This window comes from Neoarthrinium moseri (genome assembly GCF_022829205.1).
Source record: "Neoarthrinium moseri strain CBS 164.80 chromosome Unknown scaffold1_Wmoseri_CBS_16480, whole genome shotgun sequence".
Classification (NCBI taxonomy): domain Eukaryota; kingdom Fungi; phylum Ascomycota; class Sordariomycetes; order Amphisphaeriales; family Apiosporaceae; genus Neoarthrinium; species Neoarthrinium moseri.
Window position 1 is genome coordinate 1,741,420 of NW_026055115.1, and position 23,778 is coordinate 1,765,197.

At 55.5% G+C, this 23,778-nt stretch overlaps 7 protein-coding genes across 7 annotated transcripts; 5 read left to right on the plus strand and 2 right to left on the minus strand.

Annotated features, from left to right (window-relative positions):
• Positions 1–863: 863 nt before the first annotated feature.
• JN550_000556 (uncharacterized protein) lies at positions 864–2,625 on the minus strand (the record flags this gene model as incomplete). Its single annotated transcript, XM_049317215.1, has 2 exons — positions 864–884; positions 937–2,625. 2 exons carry the CDS (start codon positions 2,623–2,625, stop codon positions 864–866), a joined length of 1,710 nt encoding a protein of 569 aa, XP_049177845.1.
• A 1,024-nt stretch (positions 2,626–3,649) lies between these two features.
• Positions 3,650–4,414, plus strand: JN550_000557 (uncharacterized protein; the record flags this gene model as incomplete). The annotated part of the gene is made up of 2 exons (XM_049317226.1): positions 3,650–4,098; positions 4,210–4,414. 2 exons carry the CDS (start codon positions 3,650–3,652, stop codon positions 4,412–4,414), a joined length of 654 nt encoding a protein of 217 aa, XP_049177846.1.
• Positions 4,415–4,892: 478 nt separating this feature from the next.
• Positions 4,893–6,672, plus strand: JN550_000558 (uncharacterized protein; the record flags this gene model as incomplete). Its single annotated transcript, XM_049317237.1, has 3 exons — positions 4,893–5,541; positions 5,614–5,696; positions 5,779–6,672. The coding sequence occupies 3 exons, from the start codon at positions 4,893–4,895 to the stop codon at positions 6,670–6,672; spliced, it is 1,626 nt and encodes a 541-aa protein (XP_049177847.1).
• Positions 6,673–8,359: 1,687 nt separating this feature from the next.
• On the plus strand, positions 8,360–10,266 carry JN550_000559 (uncharacterized protein; the record flags this gene model as incomplete). Its single annotated transcript, XM_049317248.1, has 2 exons — positions 8,360–8,690; positions 8,747–10,266. The coding sequence occupies 2 exons, from the start codon at positions 8,360–8,362 to the stop codon at positions 10,264–10,266; spliced, it is 1,851 nt and encodes a 616-aa protein (XP_049177848.1).
• An 844-nt stretch (positions 10,267–11,110) lies between these two features.
• Positions 11,111–16,626, minus strand: JN550_000560 (uncharacterized protein; the record flags this gene model as incomplete). The annotated part of the gene is made up of 3 exons (XM_049317259.1): positions 11,111–12,016; positions 12,071–16,190; positions 16,250–16,626. 3 exons carry the CDS (start codon positions 16,624–16,626, stop codon positions 11,111–11,113), a joined length of 5,403 nt encoding a protein of 1,800 aa, XP_049177849.1.
• A 2,699-nt stretch (positions 16,627–19,325) lies between these two features.
• Positions 19,326–21,265, plus strand: JN550_000561 (uncharacterized protein; the record flags this gene model as incomplete). The annotated part of the gene is made up of 2 exons (XM_049317270.1): positions 19,326–19,518; positions 19,587–21,265. The coding sequence occupies 2 exons, from the start codon at positions 19,326–19,328 to the stop codon at positions 21,263–21,265; spliced, it is 1,872 nt and encodes a 623-aa protein (XP_049177850.1).
• A 442-nt stretch (positions 21,266–21,707) lies between these two features.
• JN550_000562 (uncharacterized protein) lies at positions 21,708–23,607 on the plus strand (the record flags this gene model as incomplete). Its single annotated transcript, XM_049317281.1, has 4 exons — positions 21,708–21,996; positions 22,162–22,297; positions 22,359–22,952; positions 23,046–23,607. 4 exons carry the CDS (start codon positions 21,708–21,710, stop codon positions 23,605–23,607), a joined length of 1,581 nt encoding a protein of 526 aa, XP_049177851.1.
• Positions 23,608–23,778: the final 171 nt, after the last annotated feature.

Below are 23,778 nucleotides of genomic sequence, written 5' to 3' on the forward strand. Positions count from 1 at the left end.
TGTAAAACGCGATGCTCGATGACACAAAACAGATCGTCACGTCCTTCGCAGATATAGTACCTTGATTACTCCTAATAGCTGATGAGCTTGAGATTGATTAATTTATCGAGAGTAGTGTGGTCAGCGTGTCTATAAATAAGTTTATGATCAGAGCGTCCGCAGTGTACAGGACTACGTAAGAATGCACATGAAGGAGCTCTGGGACTCAGAGTAGCTCATTTATAATGTTCTTCGTTCATTCTGTTCAACCTCACTTCGTAGCTAGGTACCCGTAAATTACACACTCAATTTATGCAAACCATTCCCTTTCACACGAGGGCTTGGAAGCTCGGAGGCCTGTCCTTGCACCTTCATGTGTATGAAATAGGACAGAGGGGGAACGGCACTGGCCAATGTGATTGCATAGGACCAACTATATTGCAATGAGCTGACCCCAGTTCTTACACGGTTTATTGATGTGGTAGTGGCCTTGGTCATGATGACTTTTCGTCTCCCCTCAACACATCTGGGACTTGCAATTGAAATCTATTGAGATTGGTGCAAGCAGACGGGCTTTGAGTAAGCCTCAAAGTCAATGCAGCTGGGCGTAGCGAGAGAAAGATGTATATTCTTTTATGAGAAAGCTCACTCCTATATACTTCTCTACGTATACTTTGTCAATCCGCGCGGGTAAAGACCCAGAAACAGCTCGTAAAATAAAGCGCCAACTGCAAATATGCCAGTCCAAGTGAAAGCTTCAAATTTATACACTTTATATAATCAATATTAAACTCAAGCTATACATATACCCTCTCTCTTTAGGAGGCCTCCTAGACACTGTTCCTCTGCCTCTTTGTTCATAAATCCATATAGCAGAACCGGCCCTACAAGTTGATAACTATCGCCTGTTTTCCTTAGCAGCAGTGGGTATACCGACCCCAACACTACTGCACATACATCATTCTTCTTCATTATCCGCGGTCCTAGACCAAAATACCCCCTTGTGGTCCGAAAGACCTTTCTACACATAGATGTCCATGTCATGTCCTGTATAAACTGAGCTGGTGACCCTTTCATAGCAAGGTGCTCCAGCGCATCCCTCTCATCAGCTTGGAGACTGGACCAAAACCCTGTCGCATTGTTGCTTTGTTGAATCTGCTTAGCCTTGAGCATGAACGCAGCACAGTCTCCTCTTTGGCTAGTCATATTATCTCCTTGGTCCGCGGGATTCTCAGCACGGGTCCCACCTGTTAAGATGGAACTAAGAGAATGCACGAATCGCTCCCATGACTCTAACGGGATGCATGTGTCCACGACGAGTCTGTTGTAGATGTGATCAACTAGAAAAGGAATACTCTTCTTCATTTCGGCGTCGTAAGTGGTAATCGGAAGCTCCTTTGGAACGATCATGTCTGAATACGCGACCAGGGTGTCGACGACGAAGCCCTGGCAACGGAGTAATCTCCTATCAGGATCAATTGATATGCATTCGACTGATTTGGGTGCTGCACATGTCGGGAATCTAAGTGGCGCAACGACATTAGGAGCGTGCCAGTCAGGCACCCATGTGGCCAGCTCTGATGAGTCCAGTTCTCCGCCATGATCAACGAACGCCAAAATATGGACGCTGTTGGTCCGCTCGATGATATTGCTCGCCAGGTTCGTATAGACTTGAGCCGTTGATATCATATAACTAGGTTCAATGATCAGCTCCCCCTCTATCGTTGCACTTGGATGGCCAAGTAAGGCGTAGACATAATCCCGAGGATCAGTGGACAGGTGTATACGAGCCCAGTGGAGGACCTCGGAGAAGTCGAATACGGGTTGGCCGTCGGGCCTCTTCGACCATACGAGGCTAATATGATTGCAGACCCAAGACTTCAAGTCAAAGCGATTAACGATAGAAGCCCCATTAGCATCCATGAAACTGGAGAACAGGGCTATTTCGACCCAGTCTAAGCAGACGTCGCTTCTACCCCAGGATAGAATGGCGCGATGAGCCAACCCTACCTCCTGGATGATCCAAGCCCGATGGAAATACTCGATATCGAATAAGATTTTGATCCCTAGCCAGGACATATGAATCAAATCGTCGGCCTGACTTTTGACATCATGGTGTAGATACTCCTGAACTTTTCGCAGTTCGCCGGCAGGATCTGTGTTGAATTGACGTAGGAACCCGATGGCGATTAAGGCTGCTGGCTCTTCAAGCTCGGGATTCTTGAACCCGCCTAGCCAGCAGAGCACTTGTTGAGCACCATGAAAAATAGCACCCATCATCCTCACTTGCGCTTGACGCTCTGCAAGATCATCCTGATTAATACATATCGCATCGACCCATATGCGCCGGGGCCTATCCGTCAAGCGATAAGCGATAAGGGCTCTGGTTAGGTTGCCACCTATGCGAATCTCCCCTTCATCGTCCTCATCGGTGCCGTCTTGGCAGTATATAGCCGAGTGGTACACCGTTGGTTTGCCCCATACATACGATAATGCCTCATACGGGATATTATCGATCTTCTGGACAACGAGTCGACACCTGAGTCCTGCGTCGGCTGAAGTTTCAGGCTGGAGCTCCAGGACTCGGATACATTGGTTTGGCAGATGTGGATACTTGTATTTCCTTGGCATCTGTATAGTCGCCATCGTTGATCGAAATTGGCTTGTGTGGAGCGGGACCGCACCGATGATGGCTGGTTTTAAAGGCGTTGCGGCTGATCCGCCCCCTCCGACAAACCATATCAGCGGAAGTCGTTCCGGATAACACCACCAAGATGAAATGTGTCTAACCCGTTCAAGTCGCCATACACCATTCCACAGCAAGGGTGCTTTCAGCTCGCACTTACGTGCTTCTGCTCAACTTGTGTGTGTGAACATGGAAGTGACAGCGGAATCAGTCAAATCGTTGACCATTGAGTCGGAAGACATCTTGTCCATCAAGGCTGCTAGTTCACTTACCGACATGCGCCTACAAAAAAGCAAAAATTGGGTTTGGAAACAAGTGCACGCAGTCAGCCTGGGCGTCTGTATCCCTTCGGCTCTGTCCACAGATGCGTAGTACTGGAACAGCTGGCGAGAACAATGAAAGCGGATCGTGCCGCGCTACCTAAAGGGTACCTTGTTACTGCAGATCGACCCAGTGAAATGTGGTATCAAGGCCGATACTTCTCAGCGTTCACAAGCAGCGAAGGACGTCTCCAAGTGGTGCCAAGGAATGTCACGCATGAAGTCCCTGCCAAGGATTCTCGAAGTATTGGCACCAGGCTTGCGTGGCGCACCCTGGAGCGGATCCCGCTAGCGCGGCTCAGGCTCACGAAGCTTGGCAGCTTGGCCAACCGCATCTATGCATCTACAGATCGCCCGGCCCACGTGCCTGTGCTTTTGGCCCAATCTCTGGTTCTTTCGTCCTGGATGCAGCTCCAGTCTCACACAACTGCCGTGACACAGGGACATGGGCTGAGCAGATGGGTGAGCGGATCTGACATGATGTCACCCCCAGTGAGACCTGTGCGACGTAGCGGTGTCTCTCTGCTGAGGGTGCCGGCAACGGGCCTTATATATATATCACGACCTGAACCCTCCTAACATAGCCGTCTCTGTATTGAGGCCAGGTCTTCATGAAATTCAATTAGTGGGAAGAACATACCCCATTCAATCAACCAGCACCAACATGACGATCCCACGATACGGAGTCTGGCGCGGGACGGCTACTAAGTGGGAGCCGACGCAGCGCGATAATGACCACGGGCACATCACCTTTACGGACGGCGAGTCGGACGACCTTGACTGTGCCGTCGACGTCAAGTCCAAGGACTCAGACTCGCGCATCGTGTTTTGGGATGTAGTGTCGTTCGACAGCACGCACCCATTGACCCAGAAGCTGGACCAGCTGGCTCAAGGCTACCATGCGATCACCGATCACACATCCAACGGGCTTGGCTTGGACTATTTGAAGGGCAAACTAGTAAATGTAAACCAGGGGCGTATTCTCGATTACCAGGAGAACGGACCTGACAATGATATCCTCGACTTCTTGAACCCTATCCTCAATGCGGCTGTGTCGCAAGGGGCTGACATGTACTTGTTTGGAAGCAAGTACAGCTCGGACGATGGAATCCAGTACGTATATGAGTTCGAATTTGACCGCACACCGTCCCTGTTTCTCATACTTTCATAAGCACGAAGGTCTGCCCCTGCATTTCGTGCTGCTAACTCCATGGTTTCTTATAGCGACATCCACATGAACCAAGGCGACGCGGGCAGATTTGCCAAGGAGAACGGTGTATACCAAGACGGCGGCATGATCTTCAACTTTGGGTCAGATGGCGAGATGACGGGCTGGCAGGGCGTTTTTCTGGCATTTGCTACGCAGGCCGAGCAGACTGATTCAAAGGGCAATGCCATGGGCCCCACGTTCGCGCAGACTCTGGGTTGAGGAGATTAAGGGATTGCAGCCTTTTTCTTTGTCAACATGATGTTGTGGCGGCTGGCGAACCTCATGGACTGACAGAAGTGTGAACCCCGCGTCTCCTTAGGAATCGGTACCGCATGTTTGTTATCGGCCTGGAGGTTGTTGCCCCTTAGACCACTAAACCGGCCAGGCAAGGCCAGGCCATACTTGGATATTGGAATCTACTAGCTCCTAAACTCATAAAGGGTGACCCATTGCCAGTGACTTCACGTCTTTGACGAAAGACTTGAGATGCAGTGCAGTGATTCACATGGGCTCTCATACATTCACTGGGTTGTGCCTTCCTCCTTCCATCCACTGATATTTTTCCACACGCTTCTTGCAGTCTCTCTTCCGTCGACCTACCTCCCAGGACAAGATAAATTTTGCTCGATAAAATCCTCGACCTAGACGATCGACCACCACATGAGGTAGGACGAGCCCAGCACAGTCTCCAGAGAAGATGGCTTCCACGGAGCTTGACAGTACCACCACGCCCGGAGGGGAGGCGGATGCCGGATTCACGCCGCCGCAGACCACCGCGAGCGAAGAGACCAATCTGAAACTCGTGTACAACCTGTCTGTCATTGACCAATCGGTCAGCCGAAAATACGTTCGTCGAATGTTCATCTTCGATTTCCCGGACACATCCGAAGACAAGGTCGAGGCGGCTTCGGGCGCGATTCGCCAAGGACTTGAGGTCGCACTCAAGCACTACCCATTCCTGACAGGCAAGGTTGGCCCAGCCCGTGACCCCAAGCGCAACCTCGTCCAGCTCCGCTACGGCGACACCGATGAGCTCCGCTCTGTCACGCCCGATATATTCAAGATCCGTGTCCACCCAGAGGACCTTACCTTCGGCGGATACGAAGAGCTATGCCGAAGGGGAATGCCAGTGTCGCACTGGGCCATGGAAAATTTCTGCGCATCCCCCCAGGGCCCGGGACTGCTGCCGGAGTGGAAGCCTGCGTTCACGTTGCAAGCCAACTTCTTGGAGGAAGGGGCCTTGGTGCTATGTGTGGCATTCCAGCATTCTGTCGCCGATGGGACGTCCATTGGGCTCTTTGTAGACAAGTTCGCTGCTGGTATCCGAGGAGATATAACCGTGGACAGTGAGTGACTCTCGCCTGTGCTGTTTGGCGAACATTCACATGGAAGCTGGTTGCTGATCTCGCTCATTTCAGATGTTGGAGAATATTCAGGAGCCAACCTCGAGTCAATCACTGAGAATGCCCCCAAACGTAAAGTGGTGGACTGCTTTCCCGAGGTAAGCGATTTAAGCCTGTTGGATCGAAGAAACAAGTGGTAACAATATATAACTCGCAACGACTGACAACTGTTCTCCGTAGTGGAACTTCGACGAGAGACAGAAGCTGCCACATCGACACCAATGGGATAGCTACGTGATCACCATGTCGGCGCAGATGATTTCTGAGCTCAAACATCGAGTGAACTATTGTGTCCGCAGAAGGACTCTGTCTTCAGCATGGGTCTCGACCATCGACTGCATCAGCGCGCTTATGTGGGTATATATCTCTCGCGCCAGATTGGTGAGCTTCAAAAAGAAGACAGACGCGACCGTTTTTACTACCGCAGTCAGCATCCGCGATCGACTAGGGAACACGGTCGAACCCACTCAGTTCGGCAACCTGTTCAGCACCGTCGCCGTTGAGAAGTTCATCCAGGAAGTGGTTCCCAGAGCGCAATCTGCATCAGCGAAGGCGGAGAAGCCGCTCCTGTGCAATGCATCGCTCCTTGAAATTGCGAGTTGCGCGATGGACATTCGTGAAGGGATTTCAGACGTCACCAAAGCCTATACTGTGCCGCGTTTGAGAAAGCTTGCGCAGCTCGAAGATCCCACGAAAGCATCGACTGCGGCTGCCCGCGCCTGCCTGCCAACCAAAACCGGGGTGAAGCTGGGTTCTCTCGTCGATTTCGGCGCAGATACCAACTTCGGCATCCCGGGAACCGCTGGGGATGGTCGACCTCGCTTCTGCCGAAAGCCGTGGATGATGGACGGTGGAATGGTGAACATCCTCCCTCGCCGCGGTGGCACCCATGGCGATGCTCCCTGGGAGATCTTGGTCTGCTTGCCAGCGCATACGATTGAAAAGCTTGTCCACAACGACGCATTGGGTCCTTTCATCGACTCGTACGTACAGGACAAGGACCCGAGAATCTCCTATCGTCGCCCGGCCGAGATCCCAGGGCGACCACGTCTACCAAACATTGATGGCTGGTAAAAACTGGGGGGAGTGGGTTCTGATTTCTCTCAATGTACTCTTACCTCGTGGCAGAATCCTGGCCCAGCCTCAACATCGGATGGTCAGAGCAGATGGGGCACACGTTGGCCATGTGCATGGTACCTCTATACCACTATACTAATTCGGACAAACGTCATTAGACTCAAGAAGGACGGCACAAGCATAGACGCTGTAGTCGAACTAGATCAGACTTGATAGACCAATCAAGAGTGCGACTCCTGACAATATTCCTCAAACTACCACTAAAGTGATTGGTGTAGCTACTTGGTACAGGGTAAAAGGAATACACATTCGTGAGCTACACTGTCCATCCCTTGGTTTCGGCAGTTCGCCAGCAACTCAACTATCTGCGATGAGAATGAATGCAAGGGACTCTCGGGCACATGACCTTCCGCAGCATGTCATACAGTAAGCTTGGTGGCTTGCGGTAAGCGTCAGCTCGCGTCTTGCAAGCGGAGGGCTAACAGCAAGCACGGATTACTAGGGCGTGCGATCTGCGCTATTGGCATTTAATGGTGTGTCCTCCTCGAACGGCACCGGGGCACCATGGATAGGATTTGCGCACATCAGCCGCCGCGGATGGAGCGGAAAGGCAGGGCAACGAGCTCAACTGCGGGGCCGAGGGCCGAAACCGAGGCTGCGTGTTTGGTTTCGAGAAATGGCCGAGCCGTGGGGCCGATGGGTTGATTCTCGAATGAGATGTGGCCCTCCGAGACTCCACGCAGCAACAGCGAACATGCGGTGCGGTGTTTGGAATGTGGGTGCTGTGAGCTGATGGCCTAGGAGCCTAGGACTCTGATTGCCCGCCCAGAAATAAGTGCGGCCGGAATAGTACGATGGTCTAGGATGTCGGTATGCAGGGTCGCGCGCCTGGCCAATCAGACGGGGTGTAATTACCCCAAGGGCGAGGGAAACCTGACGAGCATATTGGTAGACTCCGGTCAGCATTTGCCGGACCGGTGATTGACTGCAGAATCTAGGGGACCTGGGCCTGGCACCAAGCCCTTTTGCACCAGGGCAGGCCAGACTAAGACGGCGGGAGCCCGAGTTCCCGAGAGCGCAATGTTGTTGATGGTTGTGTGTTGTGGCCGAAAATGGGACAACCTTCACAGACGGTTGCTAGTCGTGACATGACGGGTCACAAGGTATCCAGGTTAGGTAGACTTTGTACGAGCTGCTTGTCTGACCGCCGTGGACAACAGGAAGTACCTTGGATGTATCCGTGTGTGTTGAGACAGACAGGAGAAGAGAGGAGAGAGGCGTCCTGAGTCCTGACCTCAGTCCTTACCCCTCCACTCCGTAAAGGCATCCCTTTCCACCGTCCTCTCCGCTTCTCTTGCTTTGCGCTCAATTAGCCTGTGCAAAGTGTAGCTAGTCTACATTGTCAAGCTAGGTCGTTTTCCCTCCCTCGGATCGACCCTGGGGCCTACCTCATACAAACGTGGGCGATCGTTCCAGATCGAAAAAACGGGGGACTAAAGTCGAGGCGACTCGGCTACCCCACAGGCTCCTCGCTTCCGCCGCCTCAAAAAGTACACCACCCGGTCGTAATTTTTGACAAGTGTTTCCGACCTTCCACAACCTTCCTCACCTCTCCCCAAATCGTCCGGCCCAAACTGCCAACCAATTCTTGTATCGACGGATTCCACGGCCTGCCGACACCGCCATGGACACTGTTCTTCGCCAGTCGAAGGCCATGTGCCCTTTCCTGAAGAAGGCCTCCCCCGCCACCCTCCGCGCCCTGTCGACCTCGACCCGCCCCCAGGCCTCGCAATGCGGCGGTACCATCTCCAAGCTTCAGCTGCTCGGCCAGCGCTGCCCCATCATGGGCAAGGCTCTGGCCGTCCAGTCTGCCCGCACTGGCGTCTGCGGGGCCGCCACGGCCGTCTCTGGTCTCCGCGCCTTCTCCGGCCACCACAAGGCCGGCAAGGCCAAGATCCACACCAGCCGCCCCAACGAGGCCAGGGCTGTTGACGGAGTCCTCAACCACCGCGAGGGTAGGTACCACAGTTGTCCGAGTCTGCGCTGAACGTTGGCTAACGTCCGCTACCAGTCCAATTCCCACCTAGGTTACCCGTCAACCAGCAGGCCAGCGCCGCGGATCGTCCCGCCAGGCCGGCTTCGTCGAGCCCCAAGTTCGACTACGATGGCTTCTACGAGGTCGAACTCGACAAGAAGCACAAGGACAAGTCCTACCGCTACTTCAACAACATCAACCGTCTGGCCAAGGAGTTCCCCACGGCCCACATGGCTAACAAGGATGAGCGCGTGACGGTCTGGTGCGCCAACGACTACCTGGGAATGGGCACGAACAAGAAGGTCATCAGCAAGATGCAACAGACCCTGGAGGAGTACGGCTGCGGCGCCGGCGGAACGAGGAACATTTCCGGCCACAACAAGCACGCCGTCGAGCTTGAGGGCACCCTCGCAAAGCTGCACGCCAAGGAGGCTGCCCTGGTCTTCACCTCCTGCTACGTGGCAAACGATGCCACTCTCGCGACGCTGGGAAGCAAGATGCCTGACTGTGTCATCCTTTCCGACAGTCTCAACCACGCCTCCATGATCCAAGGAATCCGCCACTCCGGAACCAAGAAGATTGTCTTTAAGCACAACGATCTGGAGGATCTTGAGTCCAAGCTTGCTTCCCTACCCCTGCACGTCCCCAAGATCATCGCTTTCGAGTCTGTATACAGCATGTGTGGCTCAATCGGACCCATTGAGGGCATCTGTGACTTGGCGGAGAAGTACGGTGCCATTACCTTTCTCGATGAAGTCCATGCCGTAGGCATGTACGGGCCGAGCGGTGCCGGTGTGGCCGAGCATCTCGATTGGGAAGCCCACCAACAAGGACGACCCGAAGGCACCATCATGGATCGCGTCGACATCATTACTGGAACTCTGGGCAAGGCATACGGCTGCGTCGGCGGATACATCGCTGGCAAGGCCAAGTTGGTCGACATGATTCGATCTCTTGCCCCTGGCTTCATCTTCACAACTTCCTTGCCACCGGCGGTGATGGCCGGTGCCAAGACTTCCATTGAATATCAGATGGAGTACAAGGGTGACCGCTTCCTCCAGCAGATGCACACTCGTGCCGTCAAGGAGGAGATGGAAGCCCGCAATATCCCGGTCATGCCCAACCCATCGCACATCATCCCCATCCTGGTGGGCAGCGCCGAGGTCGCCAAGCAGGCCTCGGATATGCTGCTTCAAGATTACCAGATCTACGTCCAGGCTATCAACTACCCCACTGTTCCCCGGGGCCAGGAGCGTCTGCGCATCACGCCCACTCCTGGTCACACCAAGCAGTACCGGGACCACTTAGTCAACGCCGTCGACGAGATCTGGACTAAACTGGGTATCAAGCGTACCTCCGACTGGGCTGCTGAGGGCGGATTTGTCGGTGTTGGTGTGAACGATGGACATGTCGAGCAGCCGCTCTGGACTGACGAGCAGTTGGGAATCGATAAGATCGCCGACGAAATCAAGGCCTCCAAGCCCGCCGACAAGAGCTTCACCGAGCACCTCCTCGAGCGTCAAGCCTCCGGACAGGTCGTGAGCGCTGCTGCATAAAACTGTTTCCTTTCCGTTTCCTTCGTGAAAATGGGATGTCGCATGGGGTTTACAGCGCTCAGCCGACCCGGAGGACCACGTTCGTTGGAGCGATGCTCGGAGGATTTCTTTATGCAACAGGTGGCCGCCAAAATATCATTTTTACGAGGTTCCTGATCTTATGATGGCTATATCAATGTTCACTTCTAACACCAGACCACCAGCTACCCCCCGGGTTTGCTGATTACTTGATATCAGAGCTCGGAGCACACTTGCTGCCCAGCTATATTCTTACAGAGCAAATACAAAACGGCACCCGCTCGCAGGGCGGGTGCAAATGATTGTTTCTCTGCTCAACTTGACTCTTCAGACGCCAGACATATTACGTGACATGATGCGAACTGTGAAACCTAGTGCTGTGTTGCAAGGGTACCGTACTACCTGTTGATGGGTGGCATAGTTCTACCCGCCAATCCAAGTAATACATGATGAATCATGTACTTTTAAGTATATCGCTTTACGCTGGTTTTTCGCTAAGGGCTAACGCAATGCCTGAACCATCATCTGTGTCATAGGGAAATAAGATTGCCTCCTTTCTAAGAAGCTCAGCATGACGCTGTTGATTTGATTCACAAAACGTTCTTTCCATTCTACAAATTTTCCCTAGTTCAACTACATGCAAATCGAAATCAAACGGCGCCCGAAATGCACGCCCCCTGGGAGACCTACATGAATAGGCCGACCTCCACACTTGTAAAAGCATTTTCCACACCCCTCCCCTTGCCAGCTCGACGCCGTGCGCGTACCCCATCGACCGTCCGCTCCCACTCTTCCGCTTCCCGTTCCCTGGGGAATAACTGCTTGTCTACTGCAGCATGGCGTCGAGGTTCTCGCCGAGGATGCCCTCGATGCCGACGATCCAGCGCTGGGTCTCGCGCTCGACGTCCTCGTCGTCGTCCTCCTGCAGCTCGCTGATGTAGGGCAGCATCTCGGGCAGCATGGCGAGCCAGTCCTCGCCGAGGCGGTCCGTGAGGCGCTGCTCGGCGCGCACGGCGGCGAGGCGCACGCCGGCGTGCTCGGAGCGCAGGTGCCGCAGCAGCGCCCCGTTGAGCTCCTTGTGGTGGTCCTGCGAGTCGGCCGCCGCCGCCAGCTCGACCAGCGCCGGCGTCAGGTCGTGCGCCAGGTCGACGGTGCCCGCCGCCGCGTGCAGCAGCTGCGCCGTCAGCACGGGCGCCACGGCCGAGAAGTGCGCGGGCGCCTGCCAGAAGTCGTCCTGGTCGTGCTCGAAGCACTTGGCGAGCGTGCTCAGGATCTTGCGCCATAGCTCGCGCTCGTCGGCGTTCTTGGGGCTCGTGGCCTTGAGGGTCGCTGCGGCCGGGTCGATGACGTACGAGGCATAGCTCGTGACGATGGACTTCAGGCTGTCGAAGAAAGTCTGCAGGAATCCAAAGACGCCGAGGAGGCGGAGGTTGCGTCCGGTGGTGTCAGACTTGGGCAGCGACACAGCCCAGTCCATGAGCTGCGAGAACACGGGCCGGAATGCGGCATCGTTGAGCTTGTAGACCATGCGCAGAGCCACGGCGTTGACGGTATCCTCAATGCGGGAGATGTTGCGAGCGCTGAGGCTTTCGTCGCCCTGGCTGTGCTTCACACGGCGAAGGTCAAAGGCAGAGAAGAAGATGTTCGACAAGGAGCTGACGTTCTTTGCAATATCTGACTTCGAGTGCTTATCAATAGCGAGACCGAGGATATCGACAAATTCCAGCATAGCCTGATACTACGTTAGCATATTCTTCATTCACATACAAATTTTAGATGTACTTACGCTGAATCCATGATCCGTCGCCACAGTCCAGTTGCCTTCCAGTGCGGTAAAGATGGCTTTGGCATCGACCGTCTTTGCCAGGAACTGAAGACATCGGAGCCTGGAGTCATTCGATTCGGTGTCGAGGCTCGCCTCGGCGGATGCGCTAGACACTGCAAGCAATTGCTGTAGATAAGAGCCCGACAGCATGTAGGGCAAGTGTTGGGCGAGTGCATGCATCAGTGTATAGGCTGCATTGTGCAGCGACGAGCTCTTGGTGCCTTCGGCGATGCTCTCCTGCATGTACGCAAGGCACTTGGGAATCGCTGATGGCAGGACAGGAACCATACCATCTTGCAGTACATCAACCAGAGACGCCAGGCACACCAAAGCGAGACTCCGGAGACGAATGTCAGTTTGGCCAAGACATTGGTCGCCCGCAATGGTCATAGCAGCAGCCGCCACCGCCTCGGGATCCTTCTTGCCATACTTCTCGGCAATGCTATCCACGCACTCGACAGCAGTGTACTTGTAGAGCATGTCGTCGGATGTACGGATTATTGCGGTCAGCTGCGGCAAGAATGCCAGGAGAGCGGCTCGCGAGGTAGGGTCAGCCTGGCCTTCCCGATCAATTCGTACCTGAAGAGCACGGAGGACCTTCCTGCGAATGATAATGTCAGGTCGGTCAAGCAGATTTTCAACGGCCTTGATGAACTCTCCAATCGAGAGGAGGTTGAGAAGCCTGGGAAGAGCATCGCCACATCTCTCGTGCAATGCCTTGTGGCCTTTGAGGCTTTCTGCGAGAGACAGAAGATCCTCAAGCAGCGTCGAATACAGTTCCCGGACCTTAGCGGCATCCATGTCGTCTCTCTCGGTGAGCTTGCTGATTTGACTACTCAGTCTCTTGCTTGACAGGAGTTGTGGTGGCAGATCAAGCTGCGCAAGGGCGATCTTTTTGGGGTCCCTATCTCGATCTTCGTTGATACCAAGAAGGGCTGCTGAGAGGCCAGGTCTCGGCTGGAAGAGATCGCTTATCAGGTTGAGCAGTTTGATCAATGACTGCAGCTGCACCTCTACGGAGAAGTGATTGAAGACTTCGTTAGAAAATGACAGAACGTCAGCCGTCGAGCCATACTTGTCCACCAACATCGACAAGAGAGCAAACAGGAACTCTTCCGAGCCCAGAGTCTCCAGAAGCGAGACGAACAGACCAAATCTCCGATGCGAGGGTATATGCTCGAAAGCAGTGGCAAAACTGAGAAGAAGCTCAGACGCTCCAGCGACGGGGCTCTTCTTTCCTTTACGCAACGACTGGATCAATGGAGGCACGACCTCCTTGACGGTCTGATTGATAACATGTGCCGAGTAGTCGTCGCTCTGGCGCAATACCGAGCTTCCCATAAAGGTGAAAATTGGCATCACACTATGAAGTACCAAGTCGGGAGCGACGTTGGCGAGACTCGCGACAAGCAGAAGAGCAGTGTTTTGGACCGCAGGGCTGGAAGACTTCTGGATGCAATTCACCAAGAGATCACCATGACCGCCTGAGCCGTCAATCTTGAGCGTCTTATCATCCTTGTATGCCGGCACCATAGCAAGCAAGCTTCGGAGAACAAGATTTTGCAGGTAACCGAGATCTGAGCCGAGTAAAGTTCGGAAGTGTTGCAACTCAGACAGAGTATTGAACAAGGCATTGAGCAGATGTGGATGTTGAACTGGATCGGAACCCTCGACTAGCTGGAGCACGAAGGTCACTTGCCTCAGTGCGTGCGTCAGGCCATGGTCCGACTCGGACCTGATGCCACGGCTGGACTCCGATGCGCTTGTACGCCGCCTCTTGTTTGGAGGTGTCTCAGTGGCCATTTTGGCAGTGTTTTGTAGGGAATCCAAGAAGGCGAGGAGTATCTCGGTGGTGAGTTCGACATGTCTGAGCAGATCGGCCGCTTCAGAAGCAATCAAAGAACGTTCTCCATTCAAGTCTTCCCTGGCCATGTGTAGCAACTTCTCTGCTACTACGTTTCTTGCTTCGGCCTTCATCGACGGCCACATCTTTCCGATGCGGGAGAACATGTTGTGAAGTAGGTTTTCCCTTGCCGAGATACTAGGTTGCTCAACCGACTCAAGGAGAAATTCAAGGCCTTGGCTGTCACTTGGCACAACCGTCTCAACGGCGGCAGTGTCAAATACGCTTTCGTCGACATTCTGCTCTGAGCAAAGGTTTTGTGCAGATTTGGCGGGCAACGATACCCACCATTGTAGCAAAGGCAGTAACAAGGTGGTGCGTGTTGTCCCTGATACACCCTTGATTTGGTTCAGTGGTCGCAGAAGTCTGAGCTTGACGGCCAACAACGACGTCTGTACAGCGTGCCCAGAGAGGAACGTAAGAATAGCGAGACGTGTGCTGTGCGAGACGTGGCTCTTCTTGTCCTTCTCGGATCCATCAAGCGAAGATCTTGAGCCGCTGCTTCCCAATGACGTCTGAATGACAGCGTGTACGTGGTCTGCATTTAGTACACACTCCTCGAGAGAGGGCATGAGGATGTTGTGCACAAGTTTACGGTTAGAGCTTTCCTCCAATGATGGTGTAGGCTCGGTGCCTTCGTAGAGATCCTGTGACCCCCAGCGCATAGATGCCTTGGAGGTACCAACTGCAAGGCTGTCCAGGACGGTAAGCAAATCTGCAGCAGAGCGGCGAACCTTCTTAGCGGGGTCGCTGAGAGCAGCAATGCAGTAGGGAATGAGAGACTGGAAGTCAACCGATTCGCAGTCGTTGTTCTTTAGGCGTTCCTTGGCCATGTCAATCGCACTCAGTCTTGCCAATGTCGGGTACGGCCCACACCAGATGCGGATGAGGAAGGTGAAGAAGAAGACGTTCTTGGGAGCGTCACCTCTTTGCACCGCTGCAGCTCTCTGGAAGGTGGCCAGGTTGCCACGGTCAGGTACTGCCGAGAGATAGAGGGAGCAAAGATCCGTAAAGACATCCGGCGGAGATGGCAGCAGACAGGACGTAGGTGTCGCTGTTGCATGTTGGTTGATACGCTCGAATGCGGTTTCGAAGTCTTCCTCGGCCATGGGCACGTCTCCGTCGACATCATCCTGTCCGGTTCCTTCCTGAGCCTCATTCGCAATGGCTTTCGGTCGGATCTTGGCATCAAGTCTCATCTCTAGAGCTTCGATGTCGATTTCCGTGTCGCTGATGGCCTTGGCAAAGACTTGGCCAGCATCTCCGGTCGTCTGTGACAGTCGGATAATCGTGGCCGCCAACGCCTGTCTGCCGTGACCGTTCTCGTCCACGCTGTCGTCCAGCTTGTGGGCTGCCAACATGAGCGACTTGAACACGACGGAGAGCTGCTGGTCGCTCAGGGTCTTCTTGGGTACAATGGACTCGATGAACTGTAGACCGGCCGTATCGCCCTTCTTGACCAGCCTGTCGATCAGTGCCAAGCAGAAACCATTGGACAGCTTCTCGATCCTGTGTTCCTTGCTAATGTCATCGAGCATCTCTGGCAACCCGGACACGTTCAACAAGGCCTTTGTGATCTTTCTCGACATCTGCTTCGGCGATCGGTATTGGGCCAGGATAGACAGGCACACCAGACCCGGGCGCAGAGTTTCGGTAGTCCAACCAGCAACCAACTGTTCCATCAGGGCGGTGATGGTGCCATCGTCCAGGTTGCCCTTTGACACGAACGCAACAATGACCATGTAGGACGCGATCTGCAGACTCGGGACCTTCTTCATGACCAAGGCCTCGCTAAGGACAGGGCCGATCTGGTGCAGCAGGGTCTGGTCGTTGCTCCTCTGGATGCTGCGGCGGCCGGATCGCATCTTGTCCAACATGCCATTGACAGCCTCAATCATGATGCCGCCCCAGAAGGATATGAGAGCGGGGTACTGCTGCTGGTTCCGGCATGTCTCCAGAGTGTAGGCGGAGATGGTCGAGAGAAATTCGGGGTGGTGGGTGGCTTGGTGGACCAAGACAGCACGTGGCGGCGAGGTCAGGGATTTGACGTAGGGGCTCAAGAAGCGGTACTCGTTCGGGATCGTAGGCGGGAGTATGGAGAGGAGGGTCACGAAGGCCGGTATCGTGTGGTACGGCAGGAAGGTCGAGAGGAGAATGGCCGTGTTGTACTCGTGTATCCTAGATGCGACTTAGCGGGGCGGTGACCCAAGGGGGACTCTTGCAGAGTGGCGGCCTACCTGAATCTCCGGATGAGCCATTCCACGGCTTTTACGGCAGGCATGAGCCTCAATCGGCCTCCGACCAGACGCAGGAAGGAGTCTATCCGCTTGTCGAGCTCGGCGTTCTCGGCCGCGGACATCTGGCTGCGGTCCTCATCCTGGCTCTGCTCGCTGAAGAGGGTGCTGGCAAAGGAGGCGAAGCGGGCGTCGAGGTGGCAGAGCTCGTCGTAGCCCTCGCGGCAGATGCTGTAGAGGGTCTGGTAGTTCTGGGAGGCGGCGACGCGGGCCTCGAAGATCAGAGACTTGGAGTGGGCGGCCTTCTGCGCCTTGAGGTCGAGGGTGTTCTTGGAGCCGGCAGCGATCTGCGCGAGCTGCGCAGCCAAAGAGGTGGCCATCTTTGGGGGGTGTCTACTGCTGATTCATCGGCAGTGCTGTTGCGGCCGGGGGTCCTCGTGCGTGCGTGCGTACGAACGATCGAACGAACGAACGATCTATGTCGTGGTGGCTGGCCTTTGGGAGTTAGTTGTAAGTGGGCAGGCGGGTAGCATATAGAATTGTTTTCCCAAAAATTTCGTCGGCGTTAGCATTGGCCGGCGAAGAAATTCTCGATAAGAGATCCGGCCACTCAGGCACGGCGGATAGCAGACCCCTGCCCGCCGTTCCCCACGCTGCCCCTCCCGTGGGTCTGGGTCGTCAACCCGCTACTGTGTAGGTGGTGTAGAGCTCAGCTGCCGCCAAGTAGGCTGCCAAGGTACCCGAGTACCTGAGAGTTTCCCTGTAAGTTGGTCTGTCTCCGTCACGGCGTCACCACACCATACCACACCACGTTGCACAGCGCATCTCTGCCCGCTTGTAGTTTCCCATCGTGGGTTTTTCTTTGACGTGTATCTTCCACTGTTTTAAATGGCCGCCTGCATCGGCGCTGCCTTCTGGCTCGCTGCGAATGAGGCTGTTTTGCTGCGTGACTGGTACGATAGCCGGCTACACGATGGGTGCGTCAGTGGCGCGACTCACTGACTACTCTATAAACCAGACATTATAAGAGACAAGAAAAGAAATACTTTGGAGGAGGCACGCAGCATGAACCTGCGGATACTAACGGGCGTGTGACTGACTCCTATTTGATGTCTATACTTTACGTATACACTTCCCTGACTGTCTGTTTTAGCCCGGCAATGACATGGGCGGAATGTTTGATAGGGCTGTCTCAGCTTGCTGTCATACACCATACTGACTTTACTTGCCTGACAACCTAACCATATGGACTTTGCCAGGCGTTCGTAGACAGCCGCGGGCTGCGCGCGAGGAAGTCCATCTAGCTGTTGTTTTCGGCTGTACGGAAAGTCTGGGCTCACTTTTCTGGGTTCATCCTCATGAGACCAGATGGATGTAGGCAAACTTCATCCATCCATACCGCACGGCTTCAGCGCGTGCCTTTCTTGAATTTTGGAATTACCTAGGCCGAGAGTGCGTACCACGATACAGTTCCAAACCCTGTCTATTATTAGATGCATTGTCTCCTGGCCAGATCAATCGCAACGGTCAGATATCCAAACTTTCCTAGAAGGCCACTAACTACCTCCACTGAGATGACGGGTAGCATGAGGGCGAGTGAAGGCCCGCTGGACGCACCCGCAGTCGTCGACGTCGAATCGGAACCGGGCCGGCCTGCAAAGGAGCCGCCAAACTGACGCACCGACGTGCATTAGCAGCCACGCGGAGGAGCAGCGCAGACCGGGGCGTGAGGTAGGTACAGTACTGAGTACCTAAAGGTTATTAGTGGCCATCCTCCAGTGGTCGCTGAGCCCGCCAGACTGGTTGGATGCTACAGTGAGTTCGTTCCCTTCTGCGGTGTGTCTAGCCTAGCCTTTCCCGCCCGGCCGCCCTGCCGCCCTGCCTGTCAGTGCAAGCCAGTGCAGGCCAGTGCACTACCTTCCACCACGTCGAGGTAGGATAGCGCCAGGCGTGCGCTGTGCCGGGGCATGCTAGGTGTACCTAGGTGATCACTCAGCACTCGGTCCTTGGGCAGTACGCTGTACTCAGTACTCGGTACTGGGTACTCACAGCTCGCTGCTGCCTCCCGGGCTGGGCGTCGTCGGTCTGTTTGAGAAAGGCCGGGCTGAAGTCATCCCTCGATCCCTGATCTCCCTCGACAACAACCGATGACCTACCGACCAGCCCGTCGTCCGACCCTTCCTTTCCCATAAGCCTAACGTCCGTCCCTTCTATCAACATCACACCACGAACCCATATCGCGCACGCAGGACCTATCTCACTCCACCCCATCCCGATTCTGGGTATTCCCATCTGCCGGAGCTCCCAGTCGAAACCACCGAGAGCGTCTAGATTCCGCATCCGGATCAGCATCATCGATCCACCCCCCAACCCGGCAACTGTCGCCCCTCGGACCCGTGTTTACCGGGCCTTGCATTCACAAGATTACCGCCAGGGACGCCGACGACACGCGTTTCATTGGCAATCAGCTCCTACTACCACCTGACCAAATCACGACCAAATCCAACATCCCGGCCGACACAGTAACTGCAGGACACCCCTCCTGACCGATACGTATATCTGGCCACCGCGCTCGTCAAGGCTGCCGCCTGCTTCAACCGGTGACAGCTTGCCAACAGCATCCCAACGAATCCGCCACATCACGATAGCGCATCATCCGACGGCACAACATTCAGCGGCGAGGAACACCGCTCAAGACCGCCTGGTCTTCTGCGGTGAGGCGGGGGTGGTGGACCTCAAACGTCTGAATCCGAGTGATCGAGGTCGGCACCACATCATCAAGGTGGAAAACAACAACGAGGAACACGCGGTCGCATCCAGGTTTCGACGTCGAATGGGACACAAACTCTCATTCTTACCGGTTCACATCTTGGAGCGGGCGCGTCAAGCTCCTTGACCTTGGCTCTTTGGACAATCCCACGCAAGATTCAGACTGTCTGGGTTATTATTCTGGCCCCCTCCATCCAACGACCCGAGCAAGCGAGCAAACAAGCGCTCGACCTTCTTTTCTGCATCCCGCCCATCGCCACCTCCGCTACCCACCCACCCAGTCTAGTCTTGTTTCAGCACGGGACCGGGGATGGATTCTCGGTTCCCCGTCTTTCGTGAAGAACTATACAATGTCCAGATGGATGTGAAACAGCTCCACCAGATACAGGGCAGCCATGCCGAGAGACTTGCGCGCCTCGAGAAGCTCCAGGCAAACGAGTCGGCCATCAAGTCCGCCTGGAACTCGCCCTTTCCCAGTGCTATTGGGGGCACACCACAACACGGTACGTATTATAACATTGGTGACTCCCGACACTCGTAGTGGACTGTTGCCTAACTCTTGCACTTGCAGGTCCCATCCAGCTGCCCCCCAGTGACTTGTTCGATGACTTTGATGAGCAAGGCCAGAATCTGCTTGGGAGTCTCCACCTCGACACGGAGGACGAGCCTGTGCGAAGGGGTGCTGCCTCGCGTGCCAATAGCGTTCGATTTGACGAAAGTGCCCTCCAAGGCTCGAGCTGGGCGCAGAATGGGAGGCAGTCAGGCGAATTTGTTCCCATCAGGCCCGGCAGTGGTATGGGAAATATGATGGAGCGCAGTCTCTCGCACAAGTCCGACGGCCGACATAGTTCTGCGGGCTACTCCGTACATTCGGCACATTCGCATCACTCTGTAGCGTCTGGCCGTGGCAGCAGTCTGGGTCTGGACACGAACTACGCGACAACCGGCTCCGAGGACGACTCTCCTGTCGAGATCGCCGGGCCGCCCCCAGGATTCTTCGTCCTCGGTTCAGTGCCGGCCATCGTTCGATGTTGGCTGACTGAGAACTTTGCTCACGACACGCTTCTCTATGCCGACATATGCACTGGCTCGCAACAATCCATTCTTGACTTTTCACTGGTCAGAGAGCTAGGCTTGGAAGACGAAATCCATAAGGACCTTGACGGTGTTCATCGCCTCCGACTGCCAGTCTATCTGACCGAGGCTACCGTTACGCACCCCAGCGCTCGGAATTCTGGTTCCGACCCGCCGATGCCGAACATAGTGACCAGCTTTGAGGTAGTCAATCTTGAAGGAACGGACACTACGGAATCGACGACAAGCTTACGGGTCTTCATTGGAAGTGAGACGTTGCGGGAGCACTCTGCGGATGTCCTCTTCTCCCAAAATCGCATGACTCTGTATGGTAATGAGCGGGAGAAACTGTCTGTCCCCTTTATACGCCCGGAGGACCACGGAGTATACAAGCACATCCGTACCTCGGCCATCTTGCCAGAAAAGATTAAGTTGAATGCTAATGCCCGGCCATTTGTTGTTGGCGAGCCGACGCAGCAGCCGGTCGACCCTCCCAATGGCATAGGTGAGAAGTTAGACCAAGATACACAGATCCCATGTCCGCACTCACCGGAGTCCGAGGCACCAAGCAGACCAGTTGAACAGGATCCAGGCCTCGTTACAGAAGTTGATGCCGACCGTGACAGCCAGAACAAGGTATCCAATACATCCGAAGGCGTCTCGGACCAAACGTCTACCAATGACCATCGTGGCGAGGGCGCCGATGATAGCCATCAGCATGAGTCCCCGGCGGGTGGCATTTGGTCCTCATGGAGGCAAGGTCCGTCAGCAAATGGGGAGACTGCACCACTGAGCGGTTACCAACCCGCAGGCCGAGCCCGGAACATGAAAGTGTTGAAACCTAGCAAGTCCAATTCTTCTACTTCCGCTCGAACCGGTGCGTCTTACGAGCCGCCTCCACCCCATAGAGCGAGCGCCGAAAGTCGTAGGAAGAGCCAGCCACCTACCGAGGTCGCTGCAACGCCAACTGGAGTACTCAGATGGAAGTCGGACAAACCTTCGACATCAAGTGTGTCAGAGATCAAGCCGGCGGTTGCCCCTGCGGTCCGCGACACTCGCAGTGTGTCTGCCGCAAGCACGCCTCGCACTTCGGCAAACCCCGTCGGAGGCGCCTCGGCTTTTTCCTGGATGACTCCGGCCAGCAAGCCGAAGGGACCTGCGGCGGCGGCCGATTAGCTACGGCTGTGTTTAAGCCTGTGTGTGCGATGTATGTGTGTTATAAGGAGACTGCCTAGGCAGTTGAGCTCTTTTCTTGGGACTTGATTGCATGAAATGTTCCAACAGCTAGTATAACAGAAAAAGTACCAAAACTCAAAAAAAATAAATCAAAATATTCATCTGCCTGACTGAAGCTATAATAGCTGGTAATTACTTTGGGGCATTTCAATGCTTAATGTTGATAGATCTGTAAATGACGTAAAAGGAGCGTTAGCTTCGCACACCATTGACGACCAGCGCTTTAATGCGGTTATCCGCGATTCGCGTGGGCTTCTGTGCAACTGATTGGAGGAAGCGGGACAGCAAAAGACGCAATACCAACTTCGTACCCAATCATCACTATAGTTGACCCCTTTCACATCTGGTTGCGTGTCTCGCCTCGTAGACGCCTGTCGCCCACATGATGGACAAAGGCAGCGTCGACTACTCGCTCTACCTGGTGACGGACTCGACGCCCGCCATCCTCGGCGACAAGGACCTGTGCCAGGTCGTCGAGGCGGCCCTCAAGGGCGGCGTCACCTGTGTGCAGTTCAGGGACAAGAAGAGCGACACGGGTGACCTGGTCGCAACGGCCCGGAGGCTGCACGCCATCACACAGAAGTACGGCGTCCCGCTGCTCATCAACGACCGGGTCGATGTGGCCCAGGCCGTCGGCTGTGAGGGTGTGCATATCGGGCAGGACGATATCGGTGAGTAAAGGCAAGCTGCTGCTGGTTCTTCTCCATGGTTTTGGGATATGGAGGACCGGGCCGCCATGTCACGGCATTGGGTCGATGAGCGAATTTCTCGCAATATGGAGAGATGCGGCCGGTTAGGCGGAAACAGAGCACCTGCTAACTAAACTGCGCAACAAGACCTAGCCACTGCGAGGAAGATTCTGGGGGACAGGGCCATCATCGGCGTCACGGCAAGCAACATCAACGAGGTCCATGAGGCGGCCACGGGAGGCGCGGACTACCTGGGGATCGGGACCGTCTTCGCCACGCCTACGTGAGCTTCTCCTCCTTGACTCGAGGACTCTACAGGGATGGCTATCTAACGTGCGCAACAGGAAGGAGAACACAAAGTCCATCATCGGCGTGGACGGCCTCCAGCAGCTGCTCGGGTACCTGCGCACGTCGGGGTCTCCGGTTAAGACGGTGTGCATCGGCGGCATCAACGCGACCAACGCTGCGCGCGTCGTGTGGCAGAGCGCCTCGCTTTCGCGGGGACTCGACGGCATCGCCGTCGTCAGCGCCATCGTGGCGGCCGCGGACCCGGAGGCCGCGGCGCGGGAGCTGCGCCGCCTGGTCCGCACGCCGCCGCCCTTCGCCGCGTCCGTGCCCACCCCGGCGCAGGCGGGCCGGTCCGCCGCCGATGTGCTGGCCCTGGTCCCGGACGTCGTGCGCCGCGTCGCCGAACGCCGGCCCCTGAGCCACAATATGACCAACCTCGTCGTTCAGAACATTGCCGCCAACGTCGCGCTCGCCGTCGGCGCCAGCCCCATCATGGCCAACTACGGCGAGGAGGCGCGGGACCTGGCCGCGCTCGGTGGCGCCCTCGTCGTCAATATGGGCACGGTCACGCCCGAGGGCCTGCAGAACTATTTGAAGGCGCTTCGGGCGTACAATGATGCCGGAGGGCCGGTGGTCTTCGATCCCGTTGGGTGAGCTTCTTTCTATATCCTGTCCCATTCTTGGTTTCCAGTCAAACACCCCTTTTTTCGAGGAGGACCACGTCCTGACATGTCTCATAACAGCGCCGGCGCTACCGCGGTCCGCCGCTCCGCGACCAAGACGATCCTCAACGGGGGCTACATCGACGTGCTCAAGGGCAACCAGTCCGAGATCCTGACGTGCACGCCGGCGGGGTCGCGGACGCAGCAGCGCGGCGTCGACTCGGCGGCCGACGGGTCGCGGAGCCAGGCCCAGCTCGCCGCCGCCGTCCGCGACCTGGCGCAGCTGCGCCGCAACGTCGTCGTCATGACCGGCAAGACAGACCTCGTCACCGCGGGTGGCGCTGTCCTCGCCGTCGACAACGGCCACGAGTACCTCGGCATGGTCACCGGCACCGGCTGCTGCCTCGGCACCACCGTCTCGGCCATGGTCGCCGCCTGGCCCGAGGACAAGCTGGCCGCCACGGTTGCCGGCCTGCTGCTGTATGAGATTGCCGCTGAGATTGCCGCTGAGCGGAGCGATGTCAAGGGCCCTGGGACGTTCGTACCCGCTTTCTTAGATGAGCTGTACAATATGAGACAGGCAACTGTGAACGGGGATCTGTCCTGGTTAAAACGGGCTCGTGTCAGTGTCGTAGAGCAGTAAGAGTCCTAAGCCAAAATTACTCGGCTGTCCTGACGCCTCGGTTTAAGTTGACTACTTCGTTCCCGATAATGAAACCCGAATAGAAGTCCATGAGTTCAGTTGACCGAAGACCAATTTTGGTAGATTCATTAGCGACATGGCACAATCTCAGAGTTGACATCGACCCATCAC